Source organism: Hippocampus zosterae, chromosome 2 (genome assembly GCF_025434085.1).
Source record: "Hippocampus zosterae strain Florida chromosome 2, ASM2543408v3, whole genome shotgun sequence".
NCBI lineage: Eukaryota > Metazoa > Chordata > Actinopteri > Syngnathiformes > Syngnathidae > Hippocampus > Hippocampus zosterae.
This window is the reverse complement of record NC_067452.1, coordinates 34,009,370-34,033,446: the sequence shown is the minus strand read 5'-3', so window position 1 is coordinate 34,033,446 and position 24,077 is coordinate 34,009,370. Positions and strand designations below refer to the sequence as shown.

The window sequence follows — 24,077 nt, the reverse complement described above, 5'->3', positions numbered from 1 at the left end:
CAGAAAGCACAGCCAAGAGTTTTTCGTACCGCAAACTTCTGTTTAAAAAAAAAAAACTAAACAAAATATGCATTCCAGTGATGGAGCTGGAATGCATATTTTAGATAGAATATTGGTGGTGCCACTTTAATTATTTAGGCTTGAGCTTGTAAATATTGGCCTTTTTATGACTCTTCCTCCCATTTTCAGGGATAATGGAGTTTCAGCTGTGTAAGACTCAGAATTTACAGTCTGTCACCTTTGGATAATTTTCCTCCATACTCACTGTCTCCCCCCACCTCCCGAAGTTTCATGTATTTTATATTTTATAGTGTGGCTCCAGGTGACAGATGTGAGGTCTTTATTCCCAGCCCGACAAGTGTTTGAAATATAGTTTTTAGTTGTTTCGTGATGCTGAAATATTGTTTTTCACATGTTAGAAAACGAGGTTGATGGATTCTTCCCCTTGCAAGTGCTTTGCCTGTTGGAGCAATTACACATGGTGCTTCCCTGTTTTTGCCGCAGGCTGTTTCTATTCCCATTCCTGTGCCAGTGTACTATTATAACACAATTTCTGCTTTCTCTGCAGAGTAAACAGTTATGACTCCTTAAAAAATAAAATTAAAAAATCTATCTGTCTATCTATCGAGCTAGCTAGCTGAGCTAACTTGCTAGGTAGCTAACTAGTTAGCTACCTAGCAAGTTAGCTAGTTAGCTCAGTGTTTTTCAAACTGTTTTGAGCCAAGGCACACTTCTTTCATTGAAAAAAATCTTGCGGCACACCACTAGCTGAAAATGTGAAAATGCATGGCCTCATGTCCGCGCATCGATGGACTCCCACCTACAGTCCATTTTGTCGATCAAATTGCCATTAAACACCACCTCCGCCCGCACAACTTCTCATTGTCATCCTCCAGGCTTTTGTGTATGACTAAACATGGACTGTGTGCGCATGGATTACATGGCCGCGTGTGAATTTCACCTCGTTTTGGAATGAAACTCTTATCCCCGATTGTTTACTGAAACCACAACGAAAGGAGTCCCAGTGCGATTCTTTTAATCCTGTTGTTTCATACCCCGAGCTCTCTGACGTTTACGCAGTTCATATGTAGATCACATCATTCCCTGGTACAAAAACTCGGCGTTAAAATGGATAGCGGATTCGTGACGCTATGGGCTTTTCTTCTCAAAGGGAAGAATATCCCTTTTTTTACCCCCATATTGTATTTTCCTTTCCGTGTGGCTACGCTGCTTCTGAAAGATCCCTCCATATAATCATGAATAAATCATTCATTGGTTGATCTCAGTCACGGACGTACATGTAATGCATGGTTAAAGGATATGTAGCATTGGTGGAAAATGTTCAGATTAACTCGACGTGCCTTATTCCCCTTCGTATTCTCACTTACATTCTCTGCGCAAAGTGTCGAACAAGAAGCTATTCTGTCACCCTGACCATAGGGATACTGAACGTGTGCGCAAAGTGTCGGACAGATAAAAAGCTCTCTCTCTCTCTCTCTCTCTCTCTCTCTCTCTCTCTCTCTCTCTCTCTCTCCCTCTCTCTCTCTCTCTCTCTCTCTCTCTCTCTCCAAGGCTGTAGGCATCCATGTCGATAGGGCCCCCAATTGCCGCTTTGTCTTTCTGATTCTCTTAGAGCTCAGCAAGCATTTCTGCCCCCGAATCACTCCCACGCAGCACCGTATTCATTGAATAATACAAGAAGAACGTTCGCTCATGTGCTAGACGGTCACGTTGCTCTTGCTTTCCTTTCTGCTATGCTTGAAACATGTGGAGCACAATTGGGGCTCCTTAGGATTTTTCATACAGTATCACAACATTTCACAACTGGAACATTAAAAAAAGAAATAAAAAATAACAATGACATTGAAAAGATGCATGTGGAATGTTTTGTCTCCCGTGTGGTTTTAATCCTGTACAAAGTTATTGAATAACATCACCGCGGACTGCTTTTATGGCTTCTCTATATTTCTGCCCATCAAATTCAGTGTGAGAGTTGTGCTTTTGCTACTAGGAGGGGAGTGGGGGGGGGGGGGTGTCAAATTGTCGTCTGAAGCGAGCAGCCTCTCCATCGGAATTGAATATTGATCTGCAAATCACTGCTACTTAATTTGTGAGAAACACTGGAGAGTCTCATTAGATGTAAACAGACATAATGACATCTTCAAAATCATTGCAGTGGTTCTCTAAGCCTTGAAAGAAAGACAAAACTTTACCTGCAGTTTCCATGGAGACCCTGGAGCATCTACGTGATGACCTTTTAATGTTTGCGGTCCACCTCCAACGTCTTCCTTTTGGATGGGCCTGTTTACTTACCACTTGTGGGACCCCCAAAATGAATCGGTCATATTTCAGACTTTTAATTGTTCATTGGTGTAAATGTGAGTGCGATTGCGTGTCATATTTTCATCAGCCTTGTGATGCCCCTCCTCCTCCTTGCCCAGGGGTGAATCGATGGATCCCTGCATTGCTCAGGATAAGGCAAAATGAAGGAAATAAAAAAGAAGTGCTGAATATACACTTTTATTTTGAATGAATCAGTTTGATTGGTTTCGCGTAATCTTGCTAATTAACAAAACAAATAACCATTGGTTTAAAAAAAAGCTTCTTGTTTGAAGTTTGATTGCATTGTGTTCCTGATACAGAGTCGTAATTTATTTTTTATTTAGGCTCGTTGAGTTTTATATTGCACAGAATAGATAACAGAAATCCTTAAAGGGCAGGTCAAGTTAATAACTTTGCCTTAGAATATGTTCTTTGTGTCTCCACTACTCTAAACTTGCTGTCGACTGAAAATGACATCACAATGTCTAAGGGTTCTGGTAACGGCTGTGACGGTTCACCTGTCTTCTGCGGTTGGTCGAGTAGCATTCGCTAGCTCTGGCACTGGTGCCATTTTCAGTCCACAACAAGTTTCAAAATGGCCGCTCCCTGAGATAGACAAAAACGGATGTATTTTTGTGCGTAATTCATCTGCACAAACACAATTATCAATCAGATTACCATGGTTAAAATAGTGGAGGTGCATAGAAGATATTGGAAAGAACATTTTGAGTGGAAAATAAAAAAGCATAGTTTCTAAATGTTGGCTAAGACTTCTCTTGGCGGCTTATTCCACTTGTGTGGAATAAGTTTATACTGAAAAAAACAAAAAATGGTCATGTCTCCCGTTTTTCTGTGACTGACAATAGAAAATGCTTCTCATCAGCTTGTCTAAACATTCTTATGTGGAGAGCTGATATTATTTATCTCTTTCCACATTTGTAGTACAGCAGCACATGCTGCCATCCATCACAGGATCACAGAAGGCACGAGTAATTGCGTGGCATTGAGGCATTAAATGTTTTTTTTTTGTTTGTTTGGTTGTTTTTTTTTTTTTTTTTTTGTAATGACTGATGACCTGTAGCGTACCATTATGGGTTTCATGTGAAGAAATGGACTCAAGAGAATCGAAGGCATTGTTTGAACCGCTATGGGTTTCACTTTGTTTTGAGCAATGGCCACTATCAAGATCCTTGTGTATTCTGCGCCTTGTGTATTCTACCTTTGATTGATTAAACTTATATGAAGTTGACCAGCTTATTAATCGATTCAGCAAAAGCCCAGGGTGCCCTGTGGAGGATTTAAAGCTTTCCCCCCTTTTTTCTTTCTTTCTTTTTTTTCCCCCCCGCCAGGATTTTTTTTCTATATATATATACAAGTAGTGGTGCAGGGCACAGACTGTAAATCATACTCATCCACAGAAAAGCGTTCCTTATATCTATGTGTGACCTGAATTTTAGGTTCCATACAGAGGGTGAAAGCAGTGACGACAGTTCAAAGAATTGTCTACCGTCCTCATAAAGTCAAAACTGTACAATGAAGTTTTATTGGAAACTGCACACAGCTTCTTTGCTACGCTATGGGAGACTGTGGAAATTGATAGAATATGCCACTAAGGGCATTTGATTGTTTGTACTTGAGGTTTGGTGCAAGAGGTGAACTCCTAAATTATCAAAATGTGTGCATGCATGTCGACAACTGCATGCGATGTTGTACCACACCACCCGGATTGCTGCCATTTTTAAATGTTTGCCTTTCACATCTGAGTGTGGGCTGTGTGTGCTTTCATCACGTCAATTATAGACATGCAAACACAAGGTCGAGCCATTCGAGATGTGTTCATGCAGCGCTAAAACGTGTCTGGTTTTATGAACTAAATGTTGACTGCATTTAAAGTAAGAATTATGTTTTTGTGTGTGTTAATTTGGGCTAAATATCAACATCACTCATTTGTCCTTGTTGGAATGAAATGACTCAGGATTGTGCTATTTAACTCAACTGGTCTTGACAATTGAGGACACGCCTGACGAGTTTAATTCTGACCGTTAGTCTAAAATTTAAGACTCATTAGTTACAGCTCATATGATGAATACTTGCGATGGTGAGTTTCATCTCCTGGTTTTGCTGTGAATCAAAGTCCATATTTTGAATCGCCACAACTGACCTGGCGATGTTGCAAATAACAGCCCATCAAAAGCACAGAAGCTTTCGTAGAGACGAAAATCAATTTCCTAGTTCAAGAAAGCGAGACAGGGCTGAAAAAAATAAAATACAGAATAGACATTACACACATCGTATTGCACAAGAGTACGTAATTTATATTAACAATGGCTTATGTTGTCAATGGATGCAATACTGAAGCTTGTGGTAAAAATATAAGCATGCCTGCCGCTCACCGGGTCCATTCACTGGCATCGTCCGGCTTCAGAAGCCCTCCAGAAGCTACCCGAAGTCACTGCCCCCGAGGCGGGGGCCATAGTTCTCGGACCGGGGGATCGCCAAGGCTCCGGGCTGTGGCTTCAGACACCCAAGGGTGGTGACAAACGATCCGCTGGTGGCAGCAACTCAGACAAGTGAAACTTCAGACGCCGGCGGGTAAAGATGAGCTGCGAATAGCAGTAACTTGGAGATGCATGATAGAATTTTTAACACAAGCTTCACTATTTTATTCATTGGTACACACTGCGTGAAATTGGAACTATGGTTAAGTATTGTTGTAAAACACAGTAAATGCGCTCTGTATGTATGGCCATGAAAAAGCCTAATGGAAAAGTGACCACTCAGGGGCTGAACGAGACCTTTTCGGTGTGCAACTGGCACAATGGAAAAGCGACTCACTGACTATTTTGAGTGGTTTCACGGTACCTGCTTGGTTATTTGAAGACTGTTAGTGTAAATACAGTACCTTTTTTGTCTGATACTTGTATGCCCTGAGATTGACAGATAACCAGTAGTTGGTTTATCCTGACCTTTGCCCGAAGTCGACTAGAAGAGGCTCCTACCCTCTGCTCACATGCTACGTTTACACTACATTCCCAGCGGCCATTTTTTTCCACTTTGTTTTTAAGGATGTCCCACTGGCTCAAAGACACGCAACGTGGTTTTGCAAGGGATGCCTGAACTGTATCTTCCCTACTGGCCTGTTACGTTCTGATGGGGTCACATATTGTCCTTTGCACTCTTCTGTCAAGGTTTTTCTACAGATGAAAAGAGGACACCAGGCAGTTTCGGAGCTCATTTGTGGCCGTATGCAGAGTCTAATGAAGCACGGAGAGGCACATTTATACTGCTGATCAATAAATGTCAACAATATTACTGATACTTTTCTGTCAACAACGAATTCAGTTATGCATCTTTTCCTTGCGTACTACAGACCACCACCAAGTTGTGATACTCCTTTTCACATATTGTGTTTTTTTTCTTTTAATTCAAATTTGGGAAGCTAGATAATCACAGAAATTTATGTGGTGTATCAAATTTATAAGAAATTTGATTTTACTTCCCAGAGATCCGGAGCTATTATGGATGGTCAAAAGATAGTTTTTCTGGATCACATTTAATTTGTGATCCTATCAGCATGCCAGCCTGGACAACATTATTATATTTCACATGGAATTTGGAGTCATGTGCCGCTATACCAAAGGAAATGGAGAGCTCTTATGGATTGAATTCCCAGTAATATCTGCGTTCCTGTGTCTTTTCTCATCACACAGCTGTCTGCCACATCAGCATCCCGGGCAGCCTTCCTGCAGTGCCTCCGTTGGGCAATGTTGTGCCCATTCCAGGAGCAGACAAACTGGAAGGGGGAAGAGACGCAGCTGGTTCTGCAAGGGGGTTCAAAGCCAAACCCTCTCAGTGTTATGGTCTACAACTCAGCCGTAACTCAGAGCGCCGTGCCAATCTCCACCTCTGACACAATTCAGGTGACACATTATCAAGGAATGCAGAAAAAAAAGCAAAGATACAGGAAGCGTTGAAAGGCTTAGAATATGATACACAGTATATACATTTGAAATGTTTTTTTTTTTTGTGAAGCTACACGAGACTGACCAAACAGATCAAAAGGGAGTTATTTTTGTATGAACCCAACTAAATGTAGCCTCTACAAAGCATTCATTCGTCATTTAAATTTTATCGGCCAATGATAAACAGGAATATCTTTGCTCTATTGTACATGTCTTTTTTGTGACCAATTTTTAAAAAAGTTTGTACGGATCACCTTTGCTTGCAAGAGTCACCGTTTATTATTTTTTTTGTATATTATTTAAAATTTTAAACATTTGCCTCCTAGGATGTGATCAAATTTCGCCTGTCCCCCAGTTCGGACAGAACGACATCCAGTCCAAAGACATCTCTGAGAACAAAACTGGACGATGCATCACGAAAGGGACGATCATCCGCGTCGCCCACTCAAAGTAAATATTGCCTCACTTCTAAAGGGATGTGTTTGAAATGTTTTCTTTTCTTTTTTTCCATTGCTCAATGACTACATGTGAATCCCATTACTTAATGAGAAATGAAGTTGTGCAACAACGCTGAAGTTGGCATGTCCTGTAAAACAGCGTCCGCTATGCAGTGTTGAGGATCAGCCCACTCCTTCACTGAGGCCCAAGGGAACCGCAGTCAAAGTGCAAACACTTCGGCGAAACTTGATGTTGCCTTTCTCCCTCGTGCATGTCGGAGAGGTCAACAGTGGCTTACTGTATACACAGCAACTCTTCAAAATGTCTCCCCCTATTAACAGCTTGAAATTTCTTGAATTAATTCCGCGCCCTCTTTGTCGAGCTCGTCATTGATAACATCTTTTATTTTATCGACCAAAGTCTCGGCGGCGCAATTAATTTTCCTCTGATGCCGTATGACAACTGGAACTGTTGTCGAGATCTAAGCACACACCAACATCTTAACCTCCATTGTGTGCCATGTTAATGTTATGTATTTGTACAAAGCATTAAATTGTTTTGTTTTAAGAATCCACTACTTGTCGAGAAAAGTTAGATGTTATTTTTAGGTTGCATATATATATTTTTTTTTTAATCTTTTTTCTAAGCACAGACAATTAACCAATGTTGGGACTTCTTAGTCGGGACTCATTACGAGGGCAAACTGCTCTTACCTCCACTTTGCAGGAAATCATTAATCATTAAGATATCCTTTATTTGTCCCGCAATGGGGAAATTACAGTCAGAATTCAGATAGGAAAACACTGGGTAGGGAGAGGGAAAAAAAAAATCCACGCTCTAACTATCGTCTTCTGAGGATAATTTAAGTCCAGGATAATTGGGTATTATCGCTATTTGCTTTCTTCGAATGAATGAATGAACGAACAAACGAACGGATCAATAAATAAATACATGGAAAACAGCTAAACATAGCCACCAAGATGTTTAGTTGTCAACACACAAGTCATTGCTCTTGCATGCCTGGACTGCCAACACCACGCACATCAAAATGTGCATCTGAAAGTACAACTTACAAAATAAAAAGAACTGCATGATTTCCATTTTATCTTTATAAACACTATGAGAGCCGGCCAGAAACTCTTGACTAAGTGCACCCAAGCCCATTGAGGCAAAAATGAGCTTCAACTATCAACGGATCGCCAGATGAAGTCTTTGGAACATGTTGCACCGGACCACCTAAAGAGCATCACTGTAGCCCTGCTGGGCCCCTTTCATTTTGCCTAGTGAGCAAACATCGGTGAATATCAACATGGGGCCGTACTTTATCCTGGAACATCTCAAGGTTGAGGATCCTGTTTGTGAACGTCAGGCCTGCATTCAACATTATCATTCCGGAATTCATCTCCTTCAAGCTTCTCCAGCTCAGTAACCTGCCACCCACAAGCATCAACGACTGACGAGTCCGTATATGGACAAAAGTGGAGTGGCCCTAGTGCAGCCAACACAACTTGGAGCTGAACACCCTAAAGACAGGAGAGATGATTGCGGACTTCAGCAAACATCTTTGACCACAGAATCCCCTCATGCTGTCCAAATGACCCGTGTCAGCCCTCTGGACCTTCACGTTCCTGGGAGTGTATCTCTCGGGACCTGACGTGGGAGACAAACATCAACCGGATTCTGAAAAATCCCCAGCAGAAGATGCACTTCCTGCAGATGCTGAGAAAGAACGGCCAGTCCCAAGAGATATTAAGACAATTCTTTACAGCAGTTATTTAATTCAACCTGCGTTCATCCATAGCTGTCTGGTTAAGTGCTGCCACAAAAAAAGGGGACAAAATCAGACCGCAACAGACACGATTTCTGGAAAAAACAATAATCGGTAACGTCCTACCCCCTCACTTCAAGATCCAAGACAAGGGCTGGTAAAATTATCTTGGAACCTCCACATCCGGGTCACCACTTCTTTCACCTCCTTCCCTCTGTTAGGCACTATCAATCTATGCACACTAAAAACAGCTGATATTCCAATAGCGTCTTCTGTTTTGTCATCAATTCCATAAACAGTTCGTCTCAAAATTCCATTGTGGCATTTTGCAGATGTTTGCCTTTTTTTAAACACCCCTGAATAACAGTATTACAATATTGATTATTGTACTTTTAGCTATCTATATATTCCTACAACTGTTTCTGATTGATGAATCACTCGCATGGCTGTCATTGTTCCATACGACAGAGCTAATGGTACAGTGACATTACAAAAATTCTCCATACTTCCATGTCATGTCCGAAATGTTTGTTTTGTTATAGTTGCTTGTTACTGCAATACAACAGTGGCTCACACTACTGGAATCAAATTACTTATGTGTTTTATATATTTAGCCAATATAGATGATTCTGGTTCTGAAAATGTGTGAAGCCTCGTTTATTGGATCCGACGCTTAATTTTAATCCTACTACATTTAATTCCCATTTCACGGAGGGCAGTGTGACCAGAACAAAACTTTGCCACATATTTTTTTCCCTCCAGAATTTCCGGGAGGTTTACAAAACTCTGCAATTTATATTAATGAGCAAGTGTGTCCTTATCGTCCCCAATTAAGGGGAATTCCTCTGAAAATAACTCCTCAACCCCACGTTCTGAAATCCTTATTAGATATTCTCCATCCTGCACACATCTAAAGATAAATGTGCGCCTGTCTGGTATTTCTTTACTGAAGCCCAAACTACTTATTTACTGTACTTCGTCTGGCAGTAAAATGCCGTGAATTAAAATTGTAGAAAACATAACACACAGCCACTCAACCCCCATGACAGCTCGAATAAGTTGAGTCGACCCTGGCCATATGTTCAATGATTGGACCCTTTAATGAGGCTGTTAACTTATTGTGGGAGAAAAGAATAGTGTTGATTTGGGTCCTCTTCATAGCACCACGCAGAACAGAGCGCCCTCTCAACAAACCCGAAGAGGTCTGAATGATTTCAAGCATGTGTTGGAAGGGAAAAAAGACATTTGAGATCTCTGCCATTTTTTAATTCGGGACACTTAATCATCCATCCTTGGCTTTGTGTGTGTTCATTCATGGTTAAAATGTGTAATTTTTGTTTGACTTTCAAACAGTTGTTGTCAACACTTCATTGACTGAGTATGACAATGAAATATTCCTGTGAGGGGGAAAAATAGTCATGATTTAATTTTATTGTATTGGAGTTTAATAAAATGGTCACATTTGTGCAGCAAATAGTGTACACATGAAATGAAAATTCAAGAAGACATATCTGAAATTTTCATGGTACTAGAAATAAAATTATTCCAGCTCCGGCCTCCCTGTGTGGAGTTTGCATGTTCTCCCGGGCCTGCGTGGGTTTTCTCCGGGTGCTCCGGTTTCCTCCCACATTCCAAAAACATGCGTGGCAGGCTGATTGAACACTCTAAATTGTCCCTGGGTGTGAGTGTGAATGCGAATGGTTGTTCGTTTCTGTGTGCCATGCGATTGGCTGGCAACCGATTCAGGGTGTCCCCCGCCTACCGCCCGAAGACGGCTGGGATAGGCTCCACCACCCCCTGCGACCCTAGTGAGGATCAAGCGGGTCGGAAGATGAATGAATGAATGTGGGAGGAAACCGGAGCACCCGGAGAAAACCCACACAGGCCCGGGGAGAACATGCAAACTCCACACAGGGAGGCCGGAGCTGGAATCGAACCCGGTACCTCTGCACTGTGAAGCCGACGTGCTAACCACTGGACTACCGGGCTGCCCGAATGAATGAATGAATAGAAATAAAATTGAACAGTATTTGCAAAAAGAGAGTCTTAGCCCAACTGTTCAAATTATTAGGAGCAAAAATATACTGTATACTGTTTCCTATATGTTTCATAAATTCGATATCCGGTGTTTTGGCTCAGCAGAATCATTTGTTATCATTTTTAAAGTGATCTGAAATTGCAAAAACTGTAGTTCTCTACCTATCCATCCATCCATTCTGTGATCCGATTCTCCTCACAAGGGTCGCAGGGTGGGCTGGTGCCTATCCCAGCTGTCTTCGGGCAGTCGGCGGGGTACACCCTGAACTGGTCGCCAGCCAATCGCGGGGCACGCATAGATAAAAAAACATTTTAGAACATTCCATGAACCTGCAATGCATATTTTTGGAATGTGGGAGGAAACCGGAGTACCCAGAGAAAACCCACGCAGGCACAGGGAGAACATGCAAACTCCATATAGGAAAGCCAGAGCCCGAATCGAACCCTGCTCCTCTGCACTGTGAGGTCAACGTGCTAAGCAATTGACCACGTGCCGCCCTGCAGTTCTTTGTTTCTGTAATTATCATTTCTCTTCATAAAGTATTTTCCAATTTTCTCATTAAAATACACAACACAACTTTTTTTTATAATATTTTTCTTTTAGTGGGGAGGTTCATGGAATTTTTGTTCATTTCAGTGGTGATAGATCATTTGAGATACGAGCATGGTCACAGAACAAATTAAACTCATTCCTCACCCCCCCCCCCTCCCGGCCCACCACTACCGTGACAATGAATGATTCCAACATATGTGCATGCACACATATGTGCTTGATCTGGCCTCAGTTGAGCTCATTGGTCAAGAAGAAATGAAAAGTCCATTGTGTGATGAGGTCAAATATACTCCCCACAGACTAGGAAAAGAGTGAAACCTGACCATCATAAAGCCAAAATGTCTCCCGATGAGAGGTAATGCACGAGCAAGTTTGTGCCAGAGAGCCAGCATAGCTCTGTGTGCATGTTGTCTGAACAGATGGGAGCCACAGCGAGACACTCCAGGCAGACCAAGCAATTTCCAAAAGATCAGTCGAGATCCTGCACCGAGCGCGACAAAGAGTAGGAGGAAGGACAAAGAGATGCTGGGAAACCTTTCGTTCTGGAATTACCATGGCGACGAAGCAAATACCTCAGGAAGAATCGTAGACTTTTCAAGTCACGGTGACATCTAAATCAAACTTGTCTTTTTTTTTTCAAGGTCGATCCATTTGCTACTAGGTTTAATTATCTTAGGTACGTCTTATTCAGCGTGTAGGCAATCAGTTATGGATTTTGTTTTACCATATGTAAATCAGAATCTCATTAGTGCATCTTTTAGGCAAAGCATAAGTCATCTTATCTTACTATTATATTGTTCAGTACATTATTCTAACTGAGTGACGCAAGAAGGGTTTTATTTTTCATTGGTGTTGCACAATGATTACATTTTTCATCGAAAGAGTATCCCATTGTTGTTGTTGGCTCAGGATGCACAACATGATCTCATCTAGTTAAAGATGTGAATGACAGATTTAATTTGACATGGCCGATGTTGACTTTATGATTCAACATCTTTTTATGTACATATTTTGCAGGTCAAAATGACATCCAAGCAGTTCCGTCTCCGGAATCACCACGGGGCCCTAAGGTAAGAGATGTTGAGATCCAGTCAGTTTTTTCTGATAGTTTGTCTGAGCACTATACAATTTGATGTTTCGCCATTATTTTTATTTTCCAACATAAAGTGTTTGTGTGAACATGTTTCATCAACCCTAAGGGTACTGACAGGTTCAGTTCCTCCTTATCATCACTGCAAACAAAAATCATGTATTTGTTTTCAAAATACAAATACATATATATATATATATATATATATATATATATATATATATATATATATATATATATATATATATATATATATAGCCGTGTTTTGAGCCAAGGCACACTTCTTTCATTGAAAAAAAATCTTGCGGCACACCACTAGCTGAAAATGTAACCCCCCCCCCCGCTTATTTGTACAATTAATGTGTTATATTGTTACTATAACCGTCGTTTTTAACATTGAAGAATGACAATGATGTTATAAACAGTTTGAATTTGAATCAAATGAACACAATGAAAACAGTATTTTATCATTTTTCGTATTTATTGTTTCACCGTCGTCCTGCATGCATAACAAATTCGCATGTCTCTCGTCGAAACACAAGGCAATTGGCTAGCTTTTGCTCCTCCCTAGTGGTATGGGAGGGTACTACATGATTACTTTCTGAGCGAAAGACCGCACAGGCATACAAATGGGATATTTTCCCGCAGCACACCTGACAATGTCTCGAGGTGGCACATGGGTTGAAAAACACTGATATATAGGATTAAACTGTTTTTTTTTAACATTTCATGAACATTTCAGTATATAATTTGTGTGTGTGTGTGTGTGTGTGTGTGTGTGTGTGTGTGTGTGTGTGTGTGTGTGTCGAAAACCGCTCCTGTGATGTATTTGTGATCTAGCCTGAGATGCCCCTTTCCTATTATGTGGAAACTTGAGTGTCTTTGTTCGAATCAGTGGTTATCCGGCTCAGTTGGAAGTTATGCTGTTCGTATTATTCGACCCATTTCTTGCACTACAATATGCAGTTAGTTAACTATAGCTTTGCCTACCGCCAAAAAAATGCATCTTCCCTAGATTGAAAATTCATAGAACAGCTCAAGATCATTATTTCAATCCCCAACCACACCTGCAGGCTGAGAGGAACCCTGTAAGCCTGTTAGCTTGCAAGCTAGCTCTTTTTCCATGGTGTGTAAAGTCCCGCAATGTCCCGGTGGCATAGATTTCAACTATCGGAGGCTTGAAGTGGATATATTTTTCTGGCTGAAGCATGTTGGGATGTGCAGGGTTGTGAGACAAATATACCATATCCACGCATCATTTCCGCATTTGAACTACGGAGGCGTGCTAACTTTCGGCCGCTAGTCTAACACACAGTGATAGTATCAAACACTTTAAAATATGCTCGCAATCTGCTGAAATGACCTCAAGTTACCATAAGTGACATATTACCATACATTATTTGCTCCAGCTATTAGTGTCGGCGACATGATGAAAGGATTATTTATCATGTACGTAAAGTTACATGTCTTATTTTGACACAGTCAACCCAGCGTTTTAAAAACGCACCAAAAAATAACCCCACACAAAATAGACCGCAAAGTCTTTATTAGAACATTCTATGGTGCAGATACAACAAATTTGAGCTGATGAAAAATTAAAATAATTATAACAATGATGAAAATCATATACTTTTAACCGCAGGATGAGGATACATATTCCCACGAAGCTCCCTATAACCGGGTGCCTTGCATGGATGGCGGAGAAGAGAGGGAGTGAGAGAGCGCAGCTTCGTGACTCGCTGCGGAGCCGAGCAAGAAAGGGAAAAGGCCGACATATTACCTTTGTCGCTTTAATGTTGCAATAGTTAAATTGTCTCGCTGAATGTATAAACTAAACTCTTGTGTAGTACAGGCTCAAATAAAAAAAGAGCTATTTTTTGGTTTTTAAAAGTCACAACTATGGAGGACGTTTGCATCTTGAAAATCACCAGCTCCGAAGCTATATAATACACATTTTACAAAAACCCGTGTTATTGCAATTTTAACGAATTGGTTTTTTTCCCCCTTCAGATGGCGTCCCGTTAGGTTGCATTAAACGAACCCGGAAGCTCGTACACCTCCGTATTTTTTCCAACAGAAATATGCCATGAGTTGCTGTGCAAAGTGTCCATTGGCATTCAATTTTCAGCAGGTCTGACAAGAACGTGGATTATTATGAACCGGAAAACTTTCAGTATTTATTGAAATTTATTGGTATTGCAGAAGTGTGTACCAGTGAGTATAACTATATAAAGAACTGGTGTCAGATCTTTATGAGCTGAGAAATGATTGAAGTGCATACGTCTTTGTGTAGAGCTCCTGCATTTATATGAAAGACTGAGTAAATAAGGGTACCAAGCCTAAGTCATTATTGCTGAAGCTGCTCTGAGTGCACACCATAAATCTATGCGGCTATGTGTTCATCTATCATTTTAATGGTGCCCCAAGTCTTTGCATGTAGAGATGAAACGGGAATCAATGTGTGAAGCCACGCCATTGCTTTTGGCACCCTCAAATTCATCTTGACTAGTTGTGCAGCAGTAGTCACAAATGCATCCTTTGTTTACGTATCTCTCCGCTTTCAAAATACAGCTATAAAAACAAGCCTTTCAACCAACTAAACCCATTTCCATTTCCTGTTCAACAAATTTTTCTTTCCTTGTCAACATGGCTGTCAAGTGCTGATTAATCAATCGCATCCTTTTCTGGGATGGTGCGCATAAACAAGCCTTTCTCTCCGACTCTGTCGGCAGCCATTGTTTGATCTGACAACTTTCTCTCGCTTGCATACATTATTGATTTCTGGCCCTCTGTTTGTTGCTGTGCGGAATTCTAATTATGCTGTGGTATTTATAGCCAACGTTTGGGCGAGCCATTGACTTTGTCCATGTCGATGATATCATCTTGCATCCACAACCGATGTGGTTCATGGTCGTGCATGTATTCTGTTCCTCCGAGTGCTGGTTAGGCCGTGCAGTACTGGGTTGCCGGCACAGGCTGATCTGGCAGCTGCTACTGCCCGAGTCACAACTCATTTTTGCAAAATGTCTTTCATGATGAATACTTAGACTCCATTCTTTTCTCGGATATGTTGACAAAAGTCTCGCTTTGAATCATTTCTATTTAAGCACTGCAAGCGTTCATTGCTGTGAGCAGACACACCTGTCATTGCTCTTCGGTGTCAAGATACAAGAATAATTCCAATATATCATATTTTCTGCACGACAAGACGGTTCGGATTATCGGGTGCACCTTCAATGAATGGCCTATTTTAAAACTGTTTTCACATATAGGGCGCACTGCATTATAAGGTGCATAGAGCAGAAGCTACGATAGTGGCGGCGTCTGTGTTATGCATCCACTAGAGCTACGGTAAAGGGAATCAAATACAATACAACACAGCTTTATATAGAGCAAAGCCATGCAGAACTGGTCACAAACACATACATTCAACTTATAAATAAAAATGGCATTACAAAACAAGAAAAGAAAGGCAAAACTAATGAAAACAATTGATTCAACAAAAAGGCACACAAACCTCATGGGCTCACATCAACAAGGGACTAAATATCCTTGCTTGTCTCCTTCCTTCGTTTAGTCAGTGGCCAACGATGCTTTTGGTATGATCTTCATTTCATAATGGCTGCGCAGAGCTCACAAATTAGTTTGAGTGTGTGTTGGCGAATGCACATGCCAATTAGTGTCGGGCAGAACCCTTATAGGTTGCACGTTGTTCCTGCTAATAATCACCACTAGATGGCATACGAACACTAACAGGGAAACAACTCAATGAGGAATATAAAGAGACCGTGTAACACCATACATAAGGCACATCGGATTATAGGGCGCACTGTCGGCTTTTGGGTAAATTGAATGCTTTTAGGTGTGCCTTATAGTGCGGGAAAAAAATGGCATTCATAACAATATCTGTCTGTGACTTTTTGGCCATCCTTCCATCCATCTTCTCAATGGTTAACAGGGAAAATGTTATCGTTGACCATCTTTGGATGACGGTTCAACTCAAGGTTTTGTGTGACTTTTGAGGCTTATTTTCTTGTTAAATTACAAATGGTACAACTGTTGTCGCATGCAAATTGCAAGGTAGCGCCGTACTCATTTTTCTTTCCAGACCTCCGATAGTGGCCATTCAACGGTGATTGATGAAACGGCATTGTGTTATGAATGCCTTTTCTAAGAATTCCTTATCTTAGAAAGGAAGCCTTTCTGTTGCACTACTGCCAGACCCTGTAGTATCGACTGCCCTAAGATGCAGGGATGTAATTACACCGCTTTCTTAGAAACGAGAGCAAGGCCGTGATTACTTTCCTGCTCTACAACCCTTTTTTCTTCGGATTGTAAAAGTCAGAAGCCATTTTCTTGAAAGCATTGGGAGGCGTTTTTTAATTATTCCCTGATGAGTTTTCCTTGATTCTGTCTAGCCACCGTGATGTATTTTTGATCCGCCACATTTGACGTCGGTTGATTCCTGCCATCACAAATATTTTACGCGGATTAAAAGCAGTCTTGACTTTTTAAATATGTAGAACACACACACACACACACACACACACACACACAAATTTAAAATGCAGGTGGATTTGAAAGCAATGTCTCCAAGAATCCTTGACTATTGATGTGTGCTTGATGTGCAATAACTGTCCTAATCCCTTATCCCGACAGATCACCCGAGAGCAATTTGAAATATAAAGAAAACTCAACAGCATGATTGAAAAATAAAATTTTACCCTGTGGCATTGTTCAGTTTGAGCTTAAAATGGTGCTTTTTGAAATGGTAAATTTTGATCTGACGTGCGTTTCGACTGCAGGCTCTGTCCTATCCTGGCGCCCCAAACAGGATGAACAGTGCAGACGGATAGACGCGTTGATGAAAGGATGAGTTGAGTGTAAAACAGTCTATTATCACCTTCGCTTCGTCTCTGTCAGCCCCAATTCTTCACACTTTGGCTTGCTAGTCCCTTTCTGACACCTCAATAATATGTTCTTTTGTGTGCTTAGCCGCTACACCTTTTGTTCTTTAAATTACGCTGGCTTCATCCTTTCCAAAAGGATATCATTCTCTCTCAACGTTTCGGAAGCTTTTTGTACATAGCAACCATGCCTGGTAGACATGAAGGACACATTGGACCAACCATCCAATTTATCCTTCTCAGGGTCACGGGTAAACTGCAGATTGCACATGTACGCAGTGCACACGCTTTCCTCCACACACTCCATGCTGACGTGCTTTCCCATGAAGCCAGAAGGTGAAACGAAGATGTTTGCCCTCCTGTTATGAATGAATGAGAACATTTGAACCCGGTGCGATGCCACTTCTAAGTTCTTTGCTGTATTGTTTTGCCGGTGTTTGGGCTCAATCTGAGTGAGCTCACACTTGTTGACAAATGACGTGATTTTGAAAAGTTGACATTTGTTGAGAGCATTCCCGACATTTTGACCAATAGGACAAACCAAAATAGGCGAAGAATTGTGGTTCACGCTGATGATAAAATCTTGCCAGTATTGTCTTTGACATTGTTAGCATTGAAGAGAAAAGATTGGATTGAGGTGGGAGCAGCAGAAATGATGATTAATATCCATCCATCATCGAGCTGCTCGACTGGGCGTCCCTCTATCGAGCTGACAAGTTTTTGGTGAGTGGCGTTGTAAACCTTAGACATGTCACATATCCATCTCAGGGTCACATTTTGTTTCTTAGTTTTGTTTCTTCATGTGCTTATGTCTTCCTTATTTGGTGTTGTTTCCATCTGTCCCTTAAGTCGACCAATCAGGTCCCTCAATTCGTTGTGCCTTGTCCTTGTTGTCGCGTCAGTTTGGCTGTATTTGGTTCCCCGGGTTCTGCCGGTTTGGTCGGATCGTTGTGCTACCGTCATGTTGTTTTGTTTGAGTTGCTGTCACGTTGTGTGTGTTTTCTTGTAACTTTAAGGTATTTTGGATCTTTTTTTTAGCGTTATTGACTTTGGTAGTGTTATTTATTTAGTTTTGCCAGTGTACCCGAGCAAGTTTTTTGTTTTTTGTTTTAAATACGTTTTGTTTGTTATTTCCTACTTCTTCTGACTTCCTGTTTTTTGGGTCCATTACCATCGCATCTATGACAGGTGCTGTGGGAAAGCATTTTAAAAGTCAATACTGGACAGAGGGCCAACGGGGAAATTACGTTTATCAAATTTTAGGAGCTAAACACCACCATTTTGTTGCCCTGCTGATCAAATGGGAAATCACATGAAATCTATTTGTTTAGTTTTGATTTTTTTTTGTTGCTATTTAACAAAATATATAGTATTTAATTTTGGGAATCATATTAAAAACCAATTTTCTTATGGCGGCTACAATTTTTTGGACCTCCTCACAGCCCTGTGGAACAATATTACCACAGTGATCACTGTAACTCCAGCCCTTTACGCACTTGAAAAATTATCATTGATCAATATTCCACAGTACCAGACACTTTAAAGTGCTCAAGGACTTTCTGTATGGTTGCACAACTTAAGTTGTACAACAATTACTGGAACGGGTCACATAAAAAAATGGTTTGACAATTAACTGTACCAACTGCACAACCGTCATAATATTGGATTGCACTACTGATCACTTAGGATCTCTTCAATGACCCTGCACATTGTCGAACAGCTGTCATTGGGTGGTGCTACTGGACAATGTCACTCCACTGTCATTTCTTTGTTTATCGTAGTTGCGTGTTATTGCAATACTAGCATAGCCTGTACTACTGTAGAGAAATTCTTGGGGTGTTCTACATACTTGTCCACGAAAGATGATTCTGATTCTGATTATTGCGGCAAACCCGCTGTCTTCATCAATACGCAAGGAACTAATCACACTTTGGGCATGTCAGCTAGCTTGCGACATCACTAGCTCATCGCAGGGCTGTAGCTAGTCATTTGGGGCCCTCGGTCAACGCAACAACAATCAGCGGCGAGCAAAAGAATGACGCTCTGATTCGCTGAATCAGTCGATACAGGTATTTTTTCATTCATCATCTTCCGTACCGCTTGATCCTCACTAGGGTCGCGGGGGGTGCTGGAGCCCATACCAGCCGTCACCGGGCAGTAGGCGGGGGACACCCTGAATCGGTTGCCAGCCAATCGCAGGGCACACAAAGACGAACAACCATCCACGCTCACACTCACACCGAGGGACAATTTAGAGTGTTCAATCAGCCTACCATGCATATTTTTGGAATGTGGGAGGAAACCGGAGCACCCGGAGAAAACCCACGCAGGCCCGGGGAGAACATGCAAACTCCACACAGGGAGGCCGGAGCTGGAATCGAACCCGGTACCTCTGCACTGTGAAGCCGACGTGCTAACCACTGGGCTATCGGGCCGCCTTTTTCATTTTTCATGTTTTCAAAAATACCGGGACTGTGAACGCTGAATCTGTGATAGAGGGGCGGGGGTTGCTGTACTTTATCTCAATACATGATTTTTTTCAATAGGATTTTCTGTAGATACTTGAATACTATCATATTTGGTAGCTGCAGCCCAACATTCAACTTCTCTGTTTTATCGCCATATATTTTTCTTGTTGAATAAAACCCTTGCTACAGGTTCCTGGGATTAATCTGCCTCTCAAAATTGGTAAATTACTCCTCAAATGAAGTCATTGATAAGTAAAATTGCTCCTGAGAGAAAAATAAAATGTGATTTTAAACATTGTATTAATAGTGAGGAAAGTCTGTCGATCACTGTTATTTGTGACAATTTAAAAGTGGATGGAGTTTAAATTAAGTTGATAACATTTCAGGTTACATCGCACAATTAGGCAGTCAAGTACTTCTTAATGGACATATTCTGGATCTTTAACTTTAATGATCGTGCTGCGATCGTGGCTCTTCAGCTATTGGCAGGGAAACTCGACTGCCTGCCGCAGATGTTTTACATCAGAGATGATGCACTTTTAAGCGGACGTTAAACTGTAATAATCTGAAATGTTGGTTGAGATCGTGGAACGAGGAGAGTAACCATTGATTGTGTGACCCTAAGAGGGAAATAATACTTTTTTTCTGATTAAAAAGCCAGACTAGCCAGTTGAATCTGTTTAAAGAGCTTTGTTTTCATCTTATCCTTCCTGAATCCACTGCCTGAATTTTCACGAACATTATTTGTAACGTTCGACATTGTTGTTGTCATCTGAGATCGAAGAAGTACAAGCTTCTCCCTTGTTCTTCATCATAACACAATAAGAAACAAATAACCACTAACGCGATAAGAACTATTTACCTGTGTTTCCCTTCAGCTATCACTGTCTCAACTGACAGCTACCTCACACTCCCCGACCGTCAGCCATTCCAGCCCGAGGTTGCCGTGGCAACAGTCGCTTCCTTCCCTTCTCCAGCCTTCTCCGACGACGCCGACCCGCTGGCCGTCACATGTTGCGAGATCTCCTTCCCCGAATGTTCACAGACACGCGCAAAATACACATACGGAGGTAAGTACACATGCATGGAGTGAGAAAACAGGCCCGCAGGCCTCCACAAAGACAGTACACAGCCAACGCTGTGTGCAAAACACACAACGTGCTGCGAAATCATTTCAATGAAAGTATACGCAGGCAGTCACTCACCGAGTTCAAAGATACATCTTTACAGTGCTCCGCTTGTACTGAATACACATGCAAAACTGAACTTCAGCCCCAAAGCATATTCTTTGCCTGTGGAAATCCTGAAGATGCTGTGTGCATCACATTTCACCTTTTCATCTATTTTTAGATTTGCAGATGCAATTCTGTATCTCCTTTCATCTCTCAAAAAGTTTTTGAAAATCATGATGCCGGGGTCATATATTTTTCTCTCAGCAAACGCGACTAATTCAGGGTTGTCCAACCTTTTTTGACCAAAGATCTACTTTTCGATCAGCCAACCTCCCGCGATCGACATGTTACCGTGCTCGCGTGCATACGCGTGTAATTGCACACGCATGCCCTGATGAGCAATCGCCACAAGGGCCCCTAAAATGAATGAAAAGTTTGTGAAAAGCAAATCACTGCCCAGCTTCGTCGAGACCTGACGTGGAAGCACGGGACGACTTTTGCAGCGTGTGAATGATCGTAGCTCACATGTACCGTTTTAAAATGCTTCTCCCGGCACTCCAGATTCCCATTCTTTGCCCGTGCCCTTGATGAACTGTACATGAAACAAACTATGAATGAGAATAATAATAACAATTAACAAAACAGCAACAACTGCAGTTGCAGTCCGCTGACTGCTAACAACTTCCGGTGTTCTTCAGGTTACGCTCCACCGTAGGCTAAAGGTGACCTGCTTTTTTATTTTATTTTATTTTTTAAATACTATTTGTGAAACGGAGAATGATAGGATGCTCAGGGTGCAGTGTGCACTAGCACAAAAATATAGTCATGACATGGACACAGACACACAAATGTTTTGGGTTGGATTTTTTTTCCGCGACACCCCCGGCGATCAACTTGGGAGCAGTCTGCGAGCTAGCGGTCAATCGTGATCAACGTATTGGGCCTGGTCTAATTTGAACCCACTTAGATCTCAAACATGATAATGGAAAATACCTGTGAATGTAGCGAACTGCGTTTTACTGCTAACCAGCTTTATGGACCTGCAGAGTCTCATCGCTTCATCCAGGGGAACGCAGAAATTTGTAGATGTCAGCTAGACTGAGCTGAGTATAATTACTGAATCATTTCCAGAAATGAAGTTAGGCTAACCTGCTCCCCCAGTCGTCGGTATGTGCAACACAGTATCAGCAGTTTGCCTGTGAAAGCTGCCTTGTCTCGGCTTAATTGGAACGTGTTCACCCATAGGCATTAGGCGTCGACACCCTGCGGACACTTCATTAGGAACACCTGCACAACCTAATGAGATCCAATACAGGAACTTCTTGAATATGAAAATGTTGGTGTTTGCAAACAAAATGATCATGCTCGGTTTTCACTCGCGTTTAGTTTGAATGTGTTCCTCATCTAAGTTGTATTTTCTCAGCACTCTCTGCATACTTGCCTGCCGTTTCTCTTTAGGCCTGCTCAGCTCTCAGCAGCACTCCACACCTTGAGATGGACCTTCAGCCAGTAAGGGATGGGATGCATTCAGCTAAACACGAGGAAGACCAACTTCGGGAGCTCCCGTTCACTCTTGTCCATGCCCCTGTCATCACGGCGGGCGTGACTGCACCAAGGTTTGTCACCATTAAAACAAGTATTTGAAAACAAACATAACTACGAAATGAATGGTGATGTATTCTAAGCAAATAATACAAAGCATAAGTCTGCATAGTGCCCACACACATGAGCATGCAATTGTTTTCATATGCAGTAAAAATATAATCTAAATGCATGTTATGAATACTGAACATAAAAATTGAAATCTCTTGGGCACCAGAATAAAGTTTTGTTGTTTTTTTTTTAAATTTTGAGATTAAAATGCTTATGTTTGTCTATTTTTATTTACTTCCAGTGCTAATTGAGAAAAATGCACAGACAAAAGGTCAACAAAAAAACTAAAAGAAATGGTAGCCACCATAAGAAAATTGGTTTTTAAAATGCTTCCAAAAATATATTTTTGTTTCAATAGCAAAAAAATCTATCTATCTATCTATCTATCTATCTATCTATCTATCTATCTATCTATCTATCTATCTATCTATCTATCTATCTATCTGTCTGTCTGTCTGTCTGTCTGTCTGTCTGTCTGTCTGTCTGTCTGTCTGTCTGTCTGTCTGTCTGTCTGTCTGTCTGTCTGTCTGTCTGTCTGTCCGTCCGTCCGTCCGTCCGTCCGTCCGTCCGTCCGTCCATATATATATATATAGAGAGAGAGAGAGAGACAGATAGATAGATAGATAGAGAGAGAGAGAGAGAGAGAGAGAGAGAAAAATAAACTGCCCAAATATGGTGTCATCTGGCCCCCCCAAATTTGATATAGACAGACAGAACCCAGCAAACTAAATGTGAGCAAACAGGCGAGACGACAAGGAACACCTGGATGAGACACAACGGGTTGAGGGAGCTACTTGGTTGGCACAAGGGACTCAGATGACAAGAACAGGTGGAAACAAACCCAAACAAAGAAGACCAAAGCACATGAGAAAACAAAACTATGACACAAAACCAAATTAAATTTCAACAAAAATAGAACTATCACAGCACCAACTTTTGGATCTTGCAACCACTTGCCCAGTCGCGCTTGTGCTCATTACGATCACAGGTGAGCTATAGCCAATCCCAGGTGACGGCTTGGTCTGGTCCCCGACAAATCACAAGCCACATATAGGCAAACAACAATTCACACTTACATTCAAACCTCCCGACAATCTTAAATGAATCTAACATGCATATATTTCAAATCCCTGACGACGCCAGAGTATGGTACCTGGAGATCCCCCTCCCCATCACACACATGCAACATGCAAACTCTAAGCCGAGTTGAGATTTCAACCTGCAACCTCATAACTATGATACAGACATGCTGACTGTTATATCCTGCTGCCCTGATAACTACTTGACACCTCAAATAATGATACCCTGACAGCCTTTGAATGACACACACAGCCATAGATTGCTATTTTTTTATTTTAATCCATTACGTGCTCCTACATCTACCCCTCCTCTCTTGTCCCTGACCACATTTTTTTAAAGTCTCCTTATCTAAAGGAGCACTGGGTGGACTGCCAGTCACCAGACAGATAGTGTCTGGCTTACACTGCTTTCTGTCAGTGCTACAGGCTGATAGGACATTGGTGGCAAAGCACAGCACGTGCCCGTGCACACTTTTTTTGCCTGGCTGTGCTTTAAAGACTACAAATGGAAGTTGAACATACAAACCGCATCAGTTTATTACCTTTCTTGTATTTACTTGTATAGAATTCCCAATATGTATACATATATATAGTGACAATGATTAGGCAAAAGCACCTCGCAGAGGTG

General features: G+C 41.5%; 1 protein-coding gene across 2 annotated transcripts in view; it reads left to right on the top strand.

Moving 5' to 3' along the window:
* The window catches only part of nphp4 (nephronophthisis 4), a 126,044-nt gene that overhangs the window by 55,226 nt on the left and 46,741 nt on the right, over positions 1-24,077 (top strand). For both annotated transcript variants that reach the window (XM_052057341.1, XM_052057339.1), the window contains exons 9-13: positions 6,033-6,242; positions 6,611-6,734; positions 12,098-12,150; positions 20,424-20,615; positions 22,176-22,333. In XM_052057341.1, coding sequence (XP_051913301.1) covers positions 6,033-6,242; positions 6,611-6,734; positions 12,098-12,150; positions 20,424-20,615; positions 22,176-22,333 — 737 coding nt within the window. The remainder of the gene's footprint in view (positions 1-6,032; positions 6,243-6,610; positions 6,735-12,097; positions 12,151-20,423; positions 20,616-22,175; positions 22,334-24,077) is intronic.